This window comes from Hetaerina americana, unplaced genomic scaffold (assembly GCF_022747635.1).
Source record: "Hetaerina americana unplaced genomic scaffold, ioHetAmer1.1.p SCAF_111, whole genome shotgun sequence".
In the NCBI taxonomy this organism is placed as follows: Eukaryota; Metazoa; Arthropoda; class Insecta; order Odonata; family Calopterygidae; genus Hetaerina; species Hetaerina americana.
The window spans coordinates 1,099,134-1,116,511 of NW_027286193.1; the positions used below are offsets into that span (position 1 = coordinate 1,099,134).

At 36.8% G+C, this 17,378-nt stretch overlaps 1 protein-coding gene across 1 annotated transcript; it reads right to left on the minus strand.

Annotated features, from left to right (window-relative positions):
• Positions 1–7,609: 7,609 nt before the first annotated feature.
• LOC139701285 (zinc finger protein 431-like) lies at positions 7,610–12,373 on the minus strand. Its single transcript, XM_071599762.1, has 4 exons — positions 12,362–12,373; positions 8,947–9,096; positions 8,594–8,769; positions 7,610–7,700 (listed from the first exon to the last, which is right to left on the minus strand). The coding sequence occupies exons 1-4, from the start codon at positions 12,371–12,373 to the stop codon at positions 7,610–7,612; spliced, it is 429 nt and encodes a 142-aa protein (XP_071455863.1).
• Positions 12,374–17,378: the final 5,005 nt, after the last annotated feature.

Below are 17,378 nucleotides of genomic sequence, written 5' to 3' on the forward strand. Positions count from 1 at the left end.
TGACGTGTCCCTGTACTGTGATTTTTCCACCCCAACGGCTCGACCTTTTGTCCCAACTGCATTACGGCGGAAAGTTTTCCATTCGCTCCACAGCCTATCCCACCCTGGCTGCAAGGCATCTGCGCGGCTCGTGTCGGAGCGTTTTGTTTGGCCATCAGTCAAAAAAGACTGTAGAGAGTGGGCACGAACATGTTTATCGTGCCAACGGTCAAAAGTTTCAAGACATGTTTCTGCTCCCATTGGTGTTTTCCCCACTCCCACCCGTAGGTTCGATCACGTACATTTAGACCTGATAGGTCCCCTACCCTTTTCCAGAGGTTTCCGGTACTGTGTGACGTTGATCGATCGTTCCACGAGATGGCCTGAGGCCATCCCGATCGAGGATACAACAGCCGAGGCGGTGGCGCGAGTCTTTTTCCGCGAGTGGATCTCGCGATTTGGTACCCCCGAGCGCATCACTACAGACCAGGGCCGCCAATTCGAGTGTCAGCTTTTTAGAAAGTTGGCAGACCTCTCTGGTGCCACTCACCTAAGAACGACGGCCTATCACCCAGCCTCCAACGGTCTAGTTGAGCGCCTCCACCGCCAAATGAAGGCCGCAATTCGGTGTCACGAGACAGAGGATTGGGTGGACGTACTGCCTGCCATACTTCTGGGTCTCCGTTCAGCTTGGAAGGAGGACCTAAAGAGTACCGCAGCTGAGCTGGTGTACGGAGAACCGCTGCGACTCCCGGGTGAATTCCTTTCCCCACCGCAGGACTTCAGTATGGGCGACCAAACTAGTTACGTGGTGCAGCTGAAGAAACATATGGCAAGATTAAGCCCTCAAGCCGTTACACGACATGGCGTTCGGCCAACTTTCGTTTTTAAGTCATTGAAGTCCTCATCACATGTTTTCGTGAGGGTTGACAGAGCCCGCGGCGCCTTGCAGCCGCCATACGAAGAACCCTTTGAGGTACTTCAAAGGGAGAGCAAGTTTTATTTGCTTCGCATCCGAGGCCGAGAAAGGCGAGTATCCATAGATCGCCTGAAACCGGCCTTCATCATCGCCTGTGAGATTCCACACGGAGCAGAGGGATCACCATCCCCTACCCTGTTATCACCGACAACGGCTACACCCGTAGTGGCATGGAGAGCTCCTTTGGCGAACCAGGCAGCCCCTCAGACAGCACCGGCACCCCATGCAGCGCCGACACCCCAGGCTCCCATTCGCCCAGCTGAGGGGCGAGCAACCCGTTCCGGAAGGAGAGTCCGTTTCCCAGCGCATCTGAGAGACTTTTCAACGTAGAGCTGTCCCCACCGCTCCGGACCCAGTTTCCCATTGTTTTGTTTTCCCCCTTTTCGTTTCCTTCTCTTTCGTTCCAGGATAACCACTGTCACTGGTGAGGGGGTGCTGTAGCGACAGACGACGCGCTCGCGCCTCGACTCTCACTTGTCCGACGATGCGCTCGAGCCTCGATTCTCAATTGTCTGCAATTGCCCTAGAGGGCCGAGCGGCAATGACCAGAATGGCCTGGCGGCAATGACTCCGCACAAGTAGTGTGCGCGCATCCACCGTAGTGTCCAGATCGAGTCCGTCAGTCGCTTCATCGAGGACCTTCCATAATGTACTCGTACTAAGTCGCCGCAATAAACCTTACTATCCAATATCACCAGCATTATTCCTACCTAACCCTACAATTTTCATCAGACCATTTAAATTGATTGTTCTTTTCCTCAAAACAAAGTATTTGGTATTATACTTGTGCCCAGTAGTATGCAAAATATATGGCGTTCGTAATGTGAATTAATTAAATCCGGGTTTTCGTTAACTATAAAGAGGCAAATCCAAAGTCATGTGTGAATTAATTGTCATTCCTTATTAGTAACAGCTAAAAATTAATATTTAGATTTTTCTTAACCTGTTTACTCCAGTAAGAACTTGCTATAAATCCAAGTTTTAATGGCAGTTCTCTGTTAGTATAACAATGAATAATAAGTTTTTATGCATGTATTTTCATTGAATTAACGATTTCATGCATCATAAAAAGCGCATTAATTATGCATCCTGTGGATTACTCCCAAAAAATTCTTAAATCCCTCCCTTATTTGCGAATTTCTGTCCGTTTTCTATCCTGTCTCCTTAACCCGATTTTTTCTCCATACTCATATTAGAAAAGGCTCCAATTAGAAGGACAGGTGACAATAGAATAGACAGCATGCCATAGTCATACTTTTCAATTTGCTCATTGTGACCCTTTTTCCCTACTCGCACCTGATAGCAGTCTCAGACATGGACTGTATGTTGAATAGCTTCCTTTCCCATCTGCGATATAATCCTTAGATAATATTCTCACTCACATTCGTATAATTAAAGCTAGGTGTTAGTTATTATGGCAGCTCAAACGATCAGATTTTTTCATAATCTCAAGATGATAATTGTATAATGGCTCTATGATATAATCTTAAGATACTCTACCACCCAGATACTCCTATACCCATTACTAGTTTATAACTCTAACAAGAGTTCTTCAAGTTAGGCTGATTTCATGAATATGACAGTGTAATATTCACCTAAGAACGTACATACTTTACGTAAGTAAGTATGATCATATCGGAATGAATTTAAATAAATTTACCTAGGGTTTATGAAATAAATAATATTAGCATGAAGTCAATTATATATATTAGAATATAGTTCATAACATTTTTCGTATTTCAGAAAAGGGGACGTCAACTATCGAATACTTAATTTGGCGTGTATTCTTAAAGAAACCGAATGGGAAAACGGCACAGTAGGACTTATAATATACTTGCATTACTTTAGGATTACGTTGGCTGATAGATGCCTGTATTATTGGTTAATCTTGAATGTTTGCATCGTAAAAATCTTTGAAATGAAAGAACGCAACAGAATTGTTTTCATTTATTTATTTAAGTGATTTCATTTATACAACAAAAGCTCATCAATATCTTAAGAAAGGCGGATTCCCATTTTCCATTACTCAGCCTTGAATGAAATCTGAGTAATCGCGAAAAAGATTTTCATGTGTGTTATCTGGAATAAGATCCTCTCCTTCCAAAACAACCCATTCCTTTTCCATTCAAAACAACGTCGTAACAATTGAAGAACGAAATGCAAGTGGCCAGCAGACGAGTTACGTATTTTGTGTGTTACTCCTTTATTGAAAACTTAAAATGATTCGTGAAATAATGTGTGAAAAACGGCTTTGTACTTCTATAGTTGGTTTTTAGTCCAATTCTTCTGTACACTTGAAAACGATCAGCATTTCCGATAAAGCCGAATTTTAACTATGCAGAGAGTGTTTGAACAGTCGTGAAGTGTTCATTAATGTTTCGGCGAGAAGACTAATTTACAATTCATGCTGGAAAAGAAAATAGAGGATTTAATAAATGTTAAAGTGAGTTCAGAAGTCTATTTCGCTAGCTTCCGCTTTAAATTATGTGTTTAAGAAATTTCCCAGATCTAACGATTGATTGATCCTAACATTTACGAAGTAATTAATTTTTTTGTTTTCCACTCTATATCAAAGAATGCCTGTCATTCTTCATCGCCTAATAAACATGTATAAAAGGGTTGATTATTTCCATTTACCTAATTAATAGATTACAATTAAATAGCCCCAAATGTTTGGGATCGGATTAAGATTATTTATTTCAATCCTTAACTTTACTTCTCAAATGGGTGTAACAGACGAAATGCAAATGCCCTGCTATAAAGTTGTATACTTAGTTTTTCCAGCTGTTTTAATACATTTTAATACAAGTTCAATAAATGTTGACATATTGCATTATTTTTCTAACGTTAGATTGTCCAGTAAATCATTCGGCGTACTCTAAAACCTTCATAATGTGCGATAAACACGCATTTGAAGTCTGCAGATTATGTTTTAACACTCGCGGTCTGTTGATCAATGTTTTCGGCGAGAATAGTAAATTACAAATCATGCTGGAACACACTATAGAGGATATAATAGATGCCGAAGTAAGTTCAGTTGTCTGCTTTTGGTGTTTCAAAAATTTTGTTTTTGAGATATCTTAAATGAATTGGTATTTGGTTAATATAATATATTCCGTACATTGCTGTCTAAATGTATGTTGAAGTTTAGGCGAGAGGAGTTACGTGCATTTTATTGTTAATACATGGTTATGGGATATTCTATTAGGTTATGGAGGATGAAAATTATCCCTGGTTGGTATGTTTTGCCATCATGGAGAAGCTAACGGAATTCTATAATCACATCCAAGAGGGGAAGCTATCTTTCAAGGAAATACGTATTAACCAATCGAGAAGATGTCAGTTGCATCTAATAATATGAACAATATTAATAAGGAGGACAAATTTGGCTAAAAATTAATATTTCCTGACATGTTCCTTGATTAAAATGTGAAAATATCATTTTATTGTCTCTGTGATCAAACGCAGTCATTTGAATTTTAATGAAAATACCACTTTTTCAGGATAGAGTAATGTAAACATTGTAATTCGAATTTGATTTTATGTACAATTTATTAAGATAGATGGTTTTGATTTTCTCAAAAGTGTTGAAAATTCAGTTTCATTGACTTTGGAACTTGAATGACAAAAAAACACTCGCACATTGAGCAAAAATTGGCTTTTTGGGTGAAAAATATAGTCAGCCCTTCTTAGTCTTTGAAGAAGTTTGCATCATTTATTTATTTAGTCCCATAATAGTATCAAGCCGATGACTTTGGGCAATTAAAAAACAATGTGCCTTCCTGTATAGTGCACCAATGTCACCCCAACTCTTTAGACTTTCCATATCCTCACACCGTATCTTGTCAAAGGTTCCCTTTTCTAAAAGTGAATTACCTCTGTTTATTATTTAACTAATTACATATTCGGCTGTTGTATTTCTTTGGAAAGATTAATAAAATTGATATTTGAATAAATGAATTATGGCGTTTTAATGCTTTGTGATACATTCCTGGTGAAACTGAGGAGTATTATTCTGACAGCTTGATTGGCAGTGATTCTATTGACAAGAGGGCTGTGGCATCCCAGATGACATGATCATTGTCAAAGAGGAGGTTGACATTGCCATAACATGATCTACTTCTCCAGTAGGGGATATTCATTCATCAATTTTTGCATCAATGCATGAAGATAGAAGTCATTGGTCAGACATGGTAACATTGTAGCTGATCATACATATTCCAGCATTAAAATAATGTGCATTCTTGGGGAAAATAAATTTATAATTTAAATCACTTGTACAAATTCATTCAATTCTTCACCTCCTCTCCCTTCCTAGTACTCTCCCCCTGAAAGTATAATATGACCAGCAAGCCAATGACATTGGACAAATGACAATCAGTCTGCATTACTGTATAGTGCACCAATTCCTCCCTTACTTTTTAGACTTTCCAGAGCCTCAGACAGCATTTTTACAATTCTTTTTACACTAGTTTCATTTGTGTAAACTTATAATTTAATGCTTAATTCTACTTAAATCTCAGTATTAAATATCTAACTAATACCTATCTGAGTCACCTGGCAATTTTCATGCATACCTATGTCTCTTAGTGGCATACAAGGAGAAACTAATGGCTAATCTCCATCTTTAAACTGCAGAACTCAATTCCTTTCTCCATACAGTGAATTCATGTGCATAAACTAGTCTCCGAACTAATCACCATCTCTTCTTTGCCATTTATCTTATTACAATCTTAAATCACTATCATTTGTTACAAATGTTACTCTCCTATTTCCCTGCATGAACTCATTATTTATTATATCCTGTAATGGTGGTAAATCCTATCAATTTCTTTCTGCTTATTCTTGGTATGTAGACCAGAATGATGATCAACGGTGTCCTTTCCGTGTGCATTTCTACCAATAATAATTTATTAGTGGTTAGGTCTATGATAAATATGCTTTCATGAACATTTCATTCAACTATTTTGTCCATCCTTAATATAATATCATGACTATAATATCATAAATATCAAGGTTTCAGGGCTCATTTCTTTGTAATGCCAGGGTCCATCTAAGACAAAGCCACACAGGTTTTGAAATAAATGTTTAGAAGTTTAATGACATGTTATTTAGATGGAATATTTATTCACCTTATGCATGTGATTCAAAGGAAGAAAAAGTAGCAAAAATTGACCTAGAAAATAGGATTTCTTACTGGAAAGCCTGGGTTTGAGGAAGGTAGAGGCAGGGGTGTGGGAAGATGCTACTATATAGTTTGGGGAGGAAAATCACCCCCTCCATCTCTCCTTCCCCCTTCTCTCCCACACACACTTTTGAAAAACTTCTTTGAATGGACAATTTTTCATATTTTCTTCTCTTTGATTTCAGCCCTATTGTTTTAAGACTACACTTCACCTGCAAACGCCAGGGCACACTTCTGCCTGTCTCTGTCCCACCTCTGACTGAAGGCATGAGTTCAAGCTCCTCAGACCAAATAATATTTTAGCCAAATATCTCTTGAAATTGATTTTTTTTACAATTTACTTGTGTTCGTTAGGATGATGATTGAAATATGCAGAGATTTAAAATACTTGCTGTAAAGTTGTGTCAGCCTGTTCTGTTGTGAAATACAAGAGATGTAACTGCATATAACTCTACACAGTAAAAAACTTCAAACTTCTTCCTTTAAAAACATAAATTGTGATGAACAGAAATGCCTCTTGAGACTTGGCCTCCGCCCTATTGAACAGATATTTAGAACCCTTCGACTAAGGCTGTAAACTTTGTGAACTAGTACTAATTTTATACACATTATAATTTTGTTTAGGTAATTACCAGTTAAGGTAGATTATGGATGGACAACTGCCAAATAAATATTTTGGGACTGCTAACAAAACAAAATCCAGGGGCATACTTTAAACTAAGTAAGAAGTTTAATGACATGTTATTTAGATGGAGTATTTAATCACCTTATGCGTATGATTCAAAGGAAGAAAGAGTAGCAAAAATTGACCTAGAAAATAAGATTATTTACTGGAAAGCCTGTGTTTGAGGAAGGTAGAGGCAGGGGTGTGGGAAAATCACCCCCTCAATCTTTATCCCCCTCTTCTCTCCCACACACACTTTTGAAAAACTTCTTGGAATGGACCATTTTTCATTTCCTCTTCTCTTTGATTTCAGCCCTACTGTTCTAAGAATCCACTCCACCTGCAAACACCAGGGCACACTTCTGCCTGTCTCTGTCACACCTCTGACTCTGAAGGCATGAGTTCAAGCTCCTCAGACCAACTGAGTTCCATCACAAAGGAGTTTGGTGTTGACAAAGACAGGTTCTGCTGCTGATCCAACTTGAGTGAGTTTGTGCCGGGGGTCGGTTCGTCCCAGGGTGCCATCTCATTATTCCCATTGCACCTTGGCTCCTCTACACGAATGACCTCTGACCCAACTGCCACATTAGCAGATGGTGCATGGCACTGCTAGAGATCCTGCCGGCATCGATCCTGTGTGGAGTTAATGAGACCTTTCTTCTCCTCCTCTTTCTTCAACTCACCCTGCATGTCGTCTGGTTTGGGTGGGTGCACAGGGAGGACAGCACATGCCTCGGCTGGTAGTGGTGCATCTCAGCAGTGCTAGCTTTTCCATCTCCTGGCCCACCCTTGGATGGGCCCATTATGTGCCAACATGTTGATTCTGAGTTAACTTGGATTTTGAAGGTGTCATGAGCAGTTTCTGCATCGACACTCCCTCCTCACAGCGTGCTCTGATTTCACATGTTCATGGAGATCACTTTTGCAGTCAAATTCGTTAGAGGAAGCGTCACATCTGAGTTGCCTCCCCTTCCCAAAGTGCACACGCATGACGTGAGATCTGACAAGATCATACACTGTGAATATCTTGTTGCAAATCAACCACATGTGCCAGAGATTCCCTGCACCATCTAGCCTACTTGCCTTCCCTACATCTAGGCCACCTGAATTCCATGCACCATCTTTGTAACCTGCCTTCTTCTACATATATGCATGTGTGTGTATGCATATATATATATATATATATATATATATATATATATATATATATATATATATATATCTGTATATATACATATATATATATATATATATATATATATAATGTAAGCATCTTATTTATGTGAATATTAATGTTGGTAAAGAAGGAACTAATTAAGTATAGATTGGGTAATTATCCCTTTTTTTAAAAGAAATTTATATAAAATGACAATTTTTGATTATGAAGCTTTTACATTATAATTCTTAACAATATATTTCACATATATATATTGTCTGTCATCATATATGTATGCATAAAAGAATGATTTTGAATACATGTTACATTATTATGTTATGTTATATGTTATCATTTTGAAGCGTTTCTTCATGTGTGACCTCAAATAACTACTCTTAGTAAACCTTTTGGAACATATGATGCACTTGAATGGCTTCTCACTAGTGTGTCAACATGTGAGTCTTTAAATGACACTTCTGGGTAAAAGTTTTATGACATATCCTGCACTTGTATGGTCTTTCACCAGTGTGTATTAACATGTGAGTCTTTAGACCACTACTCTGGGTAAAAGTTCTTTGACATATCCTGCACTCGTATGGCTTTTCGCCAGTGTGTGTTAAGATATGAGACTTTAGATTGCTCTTGACAGTAAATGTTTTTAGACACAATTGGCACTTGTGTGGCTTGTCACCAGTATGAGTCAACATGTGAGTCTTTAGAATACAATTCTTGGTAAAGGTATTGTGACATATCCTGCACTTGTATGGCCTTTCACCAGTGTGTATTAACATATGAGTCTTTAGACTACTACTCTGGGTAAAAGTTTTATGATATATCCTGCACTTGTAAGGCTTTTTGCCAGTGTGTGTTAACATGTGAGTCTTTAGACTACTACTATGGGTAAAAGTTTTTTGACATATCCTGCACTTGTAAGGCTTTTCGCCAGTGTGTGTCAAGATGTGTGACTTTAGATGGCTCTTGACAGTAAATGCTTTTTGACACAACTGGCACTTGTGTGGCTTGTCACCAGTGTGTGTCAACATGTGAGTCTTTAAGTTAAAATTTCTGGTAAAGGTATTGTGACATATCCTGCACTTGTAAGGCCTGTCACCAGTGTGTGTCAACACGTGCCTCTTTAAAGTACCAATACAAGTAAATACTTTAGAACAGATCTCACATATGTGTGCCCTTCTGTCAGTATGTGTCAACAAGTGCTTCTTTAAATGTATCTTTCCAGCGAAACCTTTTAGACACAATGCACATTGAAATGGTCTTTTCCGATTATGTGTCAACATGTGAATTTTGAGTTTACTTAAATATGGAAAGTTTTTGGAGCAGAATTCACATTGGTGCTTCTTAAGAGCATGCACCAATTTGATATGACTTGCAAGGTCAATTTTTCTCTTAAATGCCTCCAAACAAACATCACATCTGAATTGCATCATTTTCTTAAGGTGCTTATGCATTACATGATCTTTGAGAAGGTCCTTTTGTTCAAATACCTTGTAGCAACTTTCACACATATACCTTTGAGAGGCTGAAGCATCTTCCCCTGCATTAACTTGTTTTTGGTGTTTATCTGAAAGATTTGAAGGATAAGGTTAAGTATATACTCATTAAAAAATAAATACTTCTGATGAAAAAATTGTTTTCACCAGTTTGAATATACTAATTAATGTAAAATTATAATTATAAATATGCATGTTCACATTGAATCACATATGTGTACATGAATTTGCATACAATCGTATGTCTAGTCTTTTCCTGTAGAAATTCATCACTCTATGTATACATTTTAGCAACATCAGCTGTGCTTCAATCCGAGGAACAAAGCATGTCATCAACTAATGCTGACCTGAATTAGGCTATCTAGCCATTTTGGTTTTACCTTCCTCAGTGGCAAGTGCTTTCCTTTCAAGGCTCTTTTGAGCCAGAGAAACCTAAAGAAGTTACAGGGAGCTAAATTCAGCCTTTCACACTAAGTTTAGATCTTACTTGGGGAAAAACATAAGATATTGAAAGTCAAAATGGTTGTTTTGGGTTATTTCATTTATAAGTCCTAAGCAATTAAATTTAAAATCAGAATAATCAAGCAAACAAAGAAATGGCTTGAAAACACAGCAAGATTATTAAAAGATCTAGTCTGAGTAGCTTCATAAATAATATTAAATATGTTCATAAATAATTGCAAAAAAGAGATGACAATATTATCATCCTTTTTGCAATTTATCATACTGTTTTAAATGGCCTTTCAGATATTTTAAATAAAATTCTATAAAGTTAACTCAGTCTTTCCAAAATACATTAATGGTACTGCAAGGGTTAATCAACAATAGTTGTATTACACTAGAAAGTAGCAAAGGTGAACTGATAGCACAGTGTTCAGCTCCCATTACCTTCTTCCTGCAACACCTCCCATTCCAGTCTTACTTCCATCTGAGGAATTTCAGTATCAAAATCTTCCTTATTGTTTACTTCCTCCTCAGAGGGCATACTTATTTCTGCATCCTCCAAATTATCCTGCAAGATCAAAGAAAAAAAATAACAGATTTTCAGGATATCCATGAAAAATGTTTGAATAACAGGTTATTTGTAAAATTAAGATGAAAAAATTGTTAACTGGCATACATTAAATTGTTATAATAAATAATATTTTAGCTAATACCTCTTGAAAAAATTTTTTTTCCAAATAATTTACTTGCATTGGTTAGGATGATAGGATTAATGAATACAGAGATAATCAGAGACTTGCTGTAAAGTTATCACCGTGTTCTGTTGAGAAACACAAGAGAAATAACTACATATGACTACAGGGTGAAAAACTCTTAAAACCCCTTGTTTTAAAAAAATGATGAACAGAAATGACCCTTGAGACATAATATTTCTATGGCCTCTGTCCAATGGAACGGATTATAAGAATCCATCAAACAAGGCTGTATAGTTTGCAAACATGTAATAACTTCATATGCATTGTAATTTTGTTTAGGTAATTACCAGTTAGGTAGATTATGGATGGACATAAGTACCAAATAAATATTTTGGGACTGCTAACAAAACAAAATCCAGTGACATACTTTACATTAAGTCCCCCTTCATCTCTGAGTACTTCTACCTCTACTTGGTAAATGATTAGCCTTCTGTTTATCCTATCCATTCTTATTTTCTGCATTTTACTCTAGTTCATCCCAATTCAACCTAACAAACGAGCTTTTGAAATCAACTAGTATTATTCAGGGAAGGCAACCAACAGCCAAGGTCATTTGCACCATAGGGGATGGATAGGAAAGGTTGAAGGGTGGAGAGAAACCCAGCATTGGCATTAGCCAACTCATTATGAAAGGTGCCAAGGGGTCTGCAGCTTAACGTCCCATCTGATGGATGCATACTCACTCAATTGCCCTCCACAAAGCACCTCAAGCTGGGATTGAGATACCTCTAAAAATATTCTACACTGCCAGGATTTGAACCCGCGCCCTCAGGGTGGGAAGCCAGTACATTAGCCCCTACACCATCTTGATCCCCACTGTACTATCATGTCTTTTTCTTCTTCTTCTTTTCCAGAATCTTTCAATTCATCTATATCTGACTCTAATATAACTTTCCAAGCTATCAACATTCACCCCTAGAAAAATAATTTTCACTCAGTCTGAATGAAACTTACCAACTATCAACAATAACTTTATCTCAACTGTGGCCTCTGTTCACATGCAAAGTCCTTCATCTCCTTCTGACTCAGTCTGTGGCTTCTGTTTTTACAGGAACACTCCCCTCCAATAAAAATACACCAACCAGCTACTTTACTGTCTCAGAAAAAGTGATTACCCTGAAAAACTGCTGAATAGTAAAATTCTCAAACCTTCAACCCAATTGAATCCTCTCTTTGAACCAAACTGCCTGAAAAGCCCTCACCTTATCATCACTTCTTTGTCCAAATACCATAAAATTTAACAATCTGCGAACTTAGCCTTTACTGTAAATTTGGCCCTGCCTAGTACATCAGTCAATTAAACACCGCCCTTTCCCTCTTCATCATAACCAATTCTATTTTATGAAAACCATCATGATCCTTACCTATCCCATCCTTAATCAACCTTCTTCCCACTACCAATTTTTGATGACCACTTCTCTGTTAAGGTGATTAAAAACCTTAAAAAACCATTAAGCAATAGACAGATAGATCTGAGAGATCGCACATATCTGAGTGCTCCTGTCATTAAAGGCCTTCCAGCCTAACCAAGCCCACTGAATACATTGAATACCTGGCTACAAATAATAAATTAATGTTACATAGAAAGAAAAAATAATATGATTTCTATGTAGAGATGCTAAAAAGAATAAAGAGAAGGAACAACTAAGTCATCCCAGCAAACACCTAGCATGTCCACAATTCTGGCTTACCTGAACAGTCATTACTTTGCACAAGCTGTCTATTTCCTGTTCTGAAATTTAAATCCTGCCATAACTTTCACACTAACCTAATACATATAATGCTACATAATAGCCATTATCTATCCTAACACTTTTATTTGCTATAGAATCCTGGGCATATCTTATCTCTTCTTAAAAAACTGACAAATCACTACATTTACCTATTTGAATACACCACCTTTATCATGAGCAGTAACTCAATGCTTTTGCCATTTTCATTTGAATAGAGTTGCATATGCAGACCATTGCAATCATCTTATACAACAAAAAGCAGTAGTCTTTTTTATATACACTAATACCATTAAGTAAATAGCATGATATTTACAGCAAATTTACAGTAGATACAGATTGCTGGTTGGCGCACAATAACTGATGTCCTGCTGTTTCCACAACTTGGAGAGCACTGAAACTGGTTTGAAGCATAGCTTAGAGTCCATCCTTCTTACCAACAGTGACTTAAATCCACTCTATTCAATAGGAGTGGCATTGGAAATGTGATTGCATTACTTTTGGAATAAACCCTGTATATATGGGAGAGCATTTAAAGAATTCTGACTCATTCTGCTTCTTATTGACCGAGGGTATTATGGTTATAAGTTTGACCCTATACACAAAATCTGGGAGACAAAATTTATATTACGTGATCTTTGCCCAATCAGTCCGAGGAAATTGAAGTGTTCATTACATCTGTCGATGATAACACCACTTTGAGCCGGAAGAGAAAATTTGATCTAAAGTGTAGATTGATAATTATGCTCCTGAAATGAATAGATGCACTCACCAAATGGCTAGAATCTTCATTGTCCAACCAATGACTGTCACCTTCCTGCATTGATGAGCCAGTATCAATTTTAAGAGGAACAGAGCATCCACTGGTAGTATCAATTTCTTCTTTGACAATGATCATGTCATCTTGGACATCTAACTCACTGCTGTCGACAGCATCACTGGCGATGGTCTCGTCTTCAATCTCTTCCTTTATCTCACAAGGAAACTAATTCAAAGCATATAAAAATCATGATTTAATAATGATATTTAATTAACATTTCAAAATAAGTGATTCAGGATAAAACCTCTTTTTGGCCAAACTTTGTCATATAATTCTTGCTCAAAAACAATTTTGGAATCCATTATTTCACCAAACAAATAACGATTATGACTTCAGGTGCTTAAATTGCATGCATCTACCATTCATTCAATGGAATAAACATTATCAAATGATGGTTCACCATTTCAGTGTAGGTTTTTGAAAGGACAGAGCCATTGAAACCTACTGCACTTCTTCCCCATGCTTAAGAAACAAAAACCTAAACTTTCAAGACACAACAATATTAATTGTGTAATAGAATTGGTTATGACTGCAATGGAAAACAGCTCAATTCACTCACCTGAATATTCACTTCATTGCAATCATTAATGGCCATAAAATTCATTCCATGGACTGGTGAATATGGGTTCTTCATCTCAACTGATGCTGTTCCCACAGAATGTACAGCAGATTCAATGGTACTACTCGATGCCCACACTTTGTCTGATTTACCATCAACCATATTCTCTCCAGGACTCTTATTGTCTTGCGTCAGGACATCACTCACCTCCTTATAAATAAAAACAGTGATCAACACAGAAGGTCAATTTGGTAGGTGATGGTAGCATTCACCCAATACTAAGTCCTTCATGGCATTATGTTAAATTCACCTATTACCGTGGACCCCATTAAGAAGTATAAGGGAATCGAACCCAGCCCCACTGTTCGGTAGTGTGAAAATGTCAAATTAGAATGAATCTTGAATGATTTGAATTATTTTATACATAGATATGACAGGGCGTAATGAAAGGATGTTCAAAAAAATGATCGCAAAATTGTACAGCATATAAATCAACACAGATGCAACAAAATATATTCTTTTGGGGCAAGAAATGATTTTGTTACATACATCGTTCAAATTAATGGATGCAACTGACCTCTTGTCGATTAGTTAACATGTCTTCCGTCCCAGGATGGCTCCCCTTTAGGACACGATTGTAGAAAACAAACAGACACTCTGCACATCGATTCTTAAATAGTCGGAATTCCGTAAGCTTCTTCATGCAGGTCGAACAAATCAACCAGGGATATTTTGCATCCTCCACAACCTGATAAAATACATCAAAAGAATATTTTGACATTATAATGCTGAAATCTACTCTTGTCTACAAATCACTATAGTTTTACCTTACGTATTCCATGAACTAATTGCTTTTAAGTACAACGAAGATCTTCAAAAAATATTTTAGAAAGGACATCACACATACAATTCACTTACTTTTACATTAATCAAATCCTCTATAGTGTTTTCCAACATTATTTCCGATTTATTATTCTTGTCGAAAATGTTTATCAGAACCCCACCACTGTTTAAACACAATCTGCATACCACAAAATCAATTTTATCACACATTATGAACGTTTAAGATTACGTCGGATGATTGACCGGAGAATATAACGTTAAATATACAGATGTCTGTCAACCATTACGTAAAATAGTACGATTATTCACACAATACAACATCACAAGTGCTACGACAACTTGCGATTGGCATTTCATTCTTCTTATTTTTTCTCCACCACAGCAGTTCATGTGCAAGAGCAAAAGGGTCGATAAAAATGACCGACTCTTTGCAGGAAGAGGATCACAATTCCGCACATTACACAAGTAGACGAATCCCACCCGGTGAATCACGTCTAATCCAGTAAGAGAGTGAATAAAAGGCGGAATAGGTGTTTTTCTTTCACAATTTACTTGAATTAGGGTTCAAAATCGATAAAACAAGCTTAGTAAATAAAACATCTTCCCAGCTGGGTACTTGCGTTTCGATCTTCATATGTTCATTTTATTTCTGCGGTATTTCTTGTAAATCAAAGGAATGATACGAGTAGAGTCGATCTGAATCTGGGTCAGAACATATGAACATATTTGGGAATTATTAGACGTATCACGAAACATTGACAGTTAAAATTACCTTAAGATTATTTTGAGATCTTAATTATCTGATTAACCATGGCAAACAACGTTGAATGTTAACTTGACATCGATTCAGATCGTCAGAAAAAGATTCAGTTCGTCAAAGTCCCGTTCCTACGGGTCGAAGATTTATTTTGATGTTTATTCAGGAAGGAACAGAATGAAGAGACGGGAACATGGAACTTGTAATATTTTTAATACACTATATATCTACAACGCACAATAACTTTCGCATGTATAAATACTGGGTCATTCTTACATTTAGCAATCATCAGCAAAACGTATTTGAATCTATTGATCCAGGTTTTTCAAATGAATGATCGGAACATATTAGACCTTTTTAGTTTTTTCGATTTGTATATAAAACCAAAGAATGCCCGTCATTCTTCACCAACTAATAAAATTATATAAAACGGAATTATTTTTCCTCCCCTTAATTAATAGATTACATTGAAATACCCAGACGTATATCTGATCGGATTAAGATTCTTTTTTCCATATCACTCAATTCTATTGAAGAGTGTGACAGATGAAGATCGGAATGCAAGTGTCCAGCTGTTGAGTAGTTTACTTTGAGTTATCGGCTGTTTTAATAAACTTTAGTTCTATTTCAAGTAAACTATGACATATTGCTGAATTATTTTGGGTAACATTCTAAAGTAAATCATTTGGAGTAGTCTAAAACTTTCATAATGTGCGATGAAGCCGAATTTGAAGTGTGCAGATTGTGTTTAAACAGTTGTGGACTGTTGATCAATGTTTTCGGCGAGAATAGTAAATTACAAATCATGCTGCAAAAGACTATAGAAGATTTAATAGATTTCAAAGTAAGTTTAGTTGTCTGTGTTCATTGCTTAGAATGTTATGTGTGTAAAAAATCTTATATGAGATAGAAATTCGTTTGTATATCGCGTATACTCTTTTGTAAAATAATGGTGATATTAAGACCAGAAGATTTAGTGCGTTATTTGGTGAATATCTGTTTATGAAATATTTAATTAGGTTGTGCAGGATGAAATTCATCCCTGGTTGGTGTTTTCTTCCTGCATGGAGTTACTGACTGAATACTGGCTATTTAAGAGTCGACGTCGCGAGTGTTTGTCTGTTTTCTATGATCGCATAAAAAAGGGGTGCAATTTTACGACGAAGACTTGATAAACAATCGAGAAGAGGTCAGTTGTATTTATTAAATTGAACTATATCAACAACGAATACTATATTCCTCCATGAAAACGAATCCGCGGGAAAAGAATTTTGTTATCACCAAGGGCATGATCAATGCCAGTTATTAATAAGTGTTGCGAAGATACCCAATCCTAGAAAGGGGTAAAATGAAAGTTTCTAAATTTTATATTCTAGGAAAATTTGTCACGGGAGATAACTTTCCTCGTTTTAAAAAGTTAAAAAAAAACGGAAATGTATTCTATAATATTAATGCATTTAATTAAATTATGTCAAAAACAAATACATCTTTGGGCTAGAAGGTATCTTTCGTTGCATCCTCTCTGAAATGGATTTTGAAGTGTTTTCTTGAACATAATAAGTAATCTTACTGATAATCTTCTGAGTCACCTGGAATAACTTTTCCTTGTATTCAAATACATTTTTTGGTTTTGGTTAGTCATTGCCAAGTTTGTTGATGACTATTCGCACGAATTTCACATAATGACATGTAGGGGTTAAAGTTGGGTGAACTATAACATTAACTGCCAAATGGAGGCTCCCATTGATGGCTGTGTTAATGGTTTATAATGAGGAAGGTGATGTCCTGAGCAATGACAACAAAGGTGCATAGAGGCTAGGAGAGGATATGGTTTGTGGTACGTCATGCAAATTATGGGCATTGAGTAGTGCTGTAGCATCTCATATCATTCGGCTTGAACAGAAATGATTGATAGAGATGTCAATTATTTCATGAGCACTTGGAAGAATTGGATTACCACTAATAAAGACAACAAGGTATTGATCAAGGTTAAAGAATT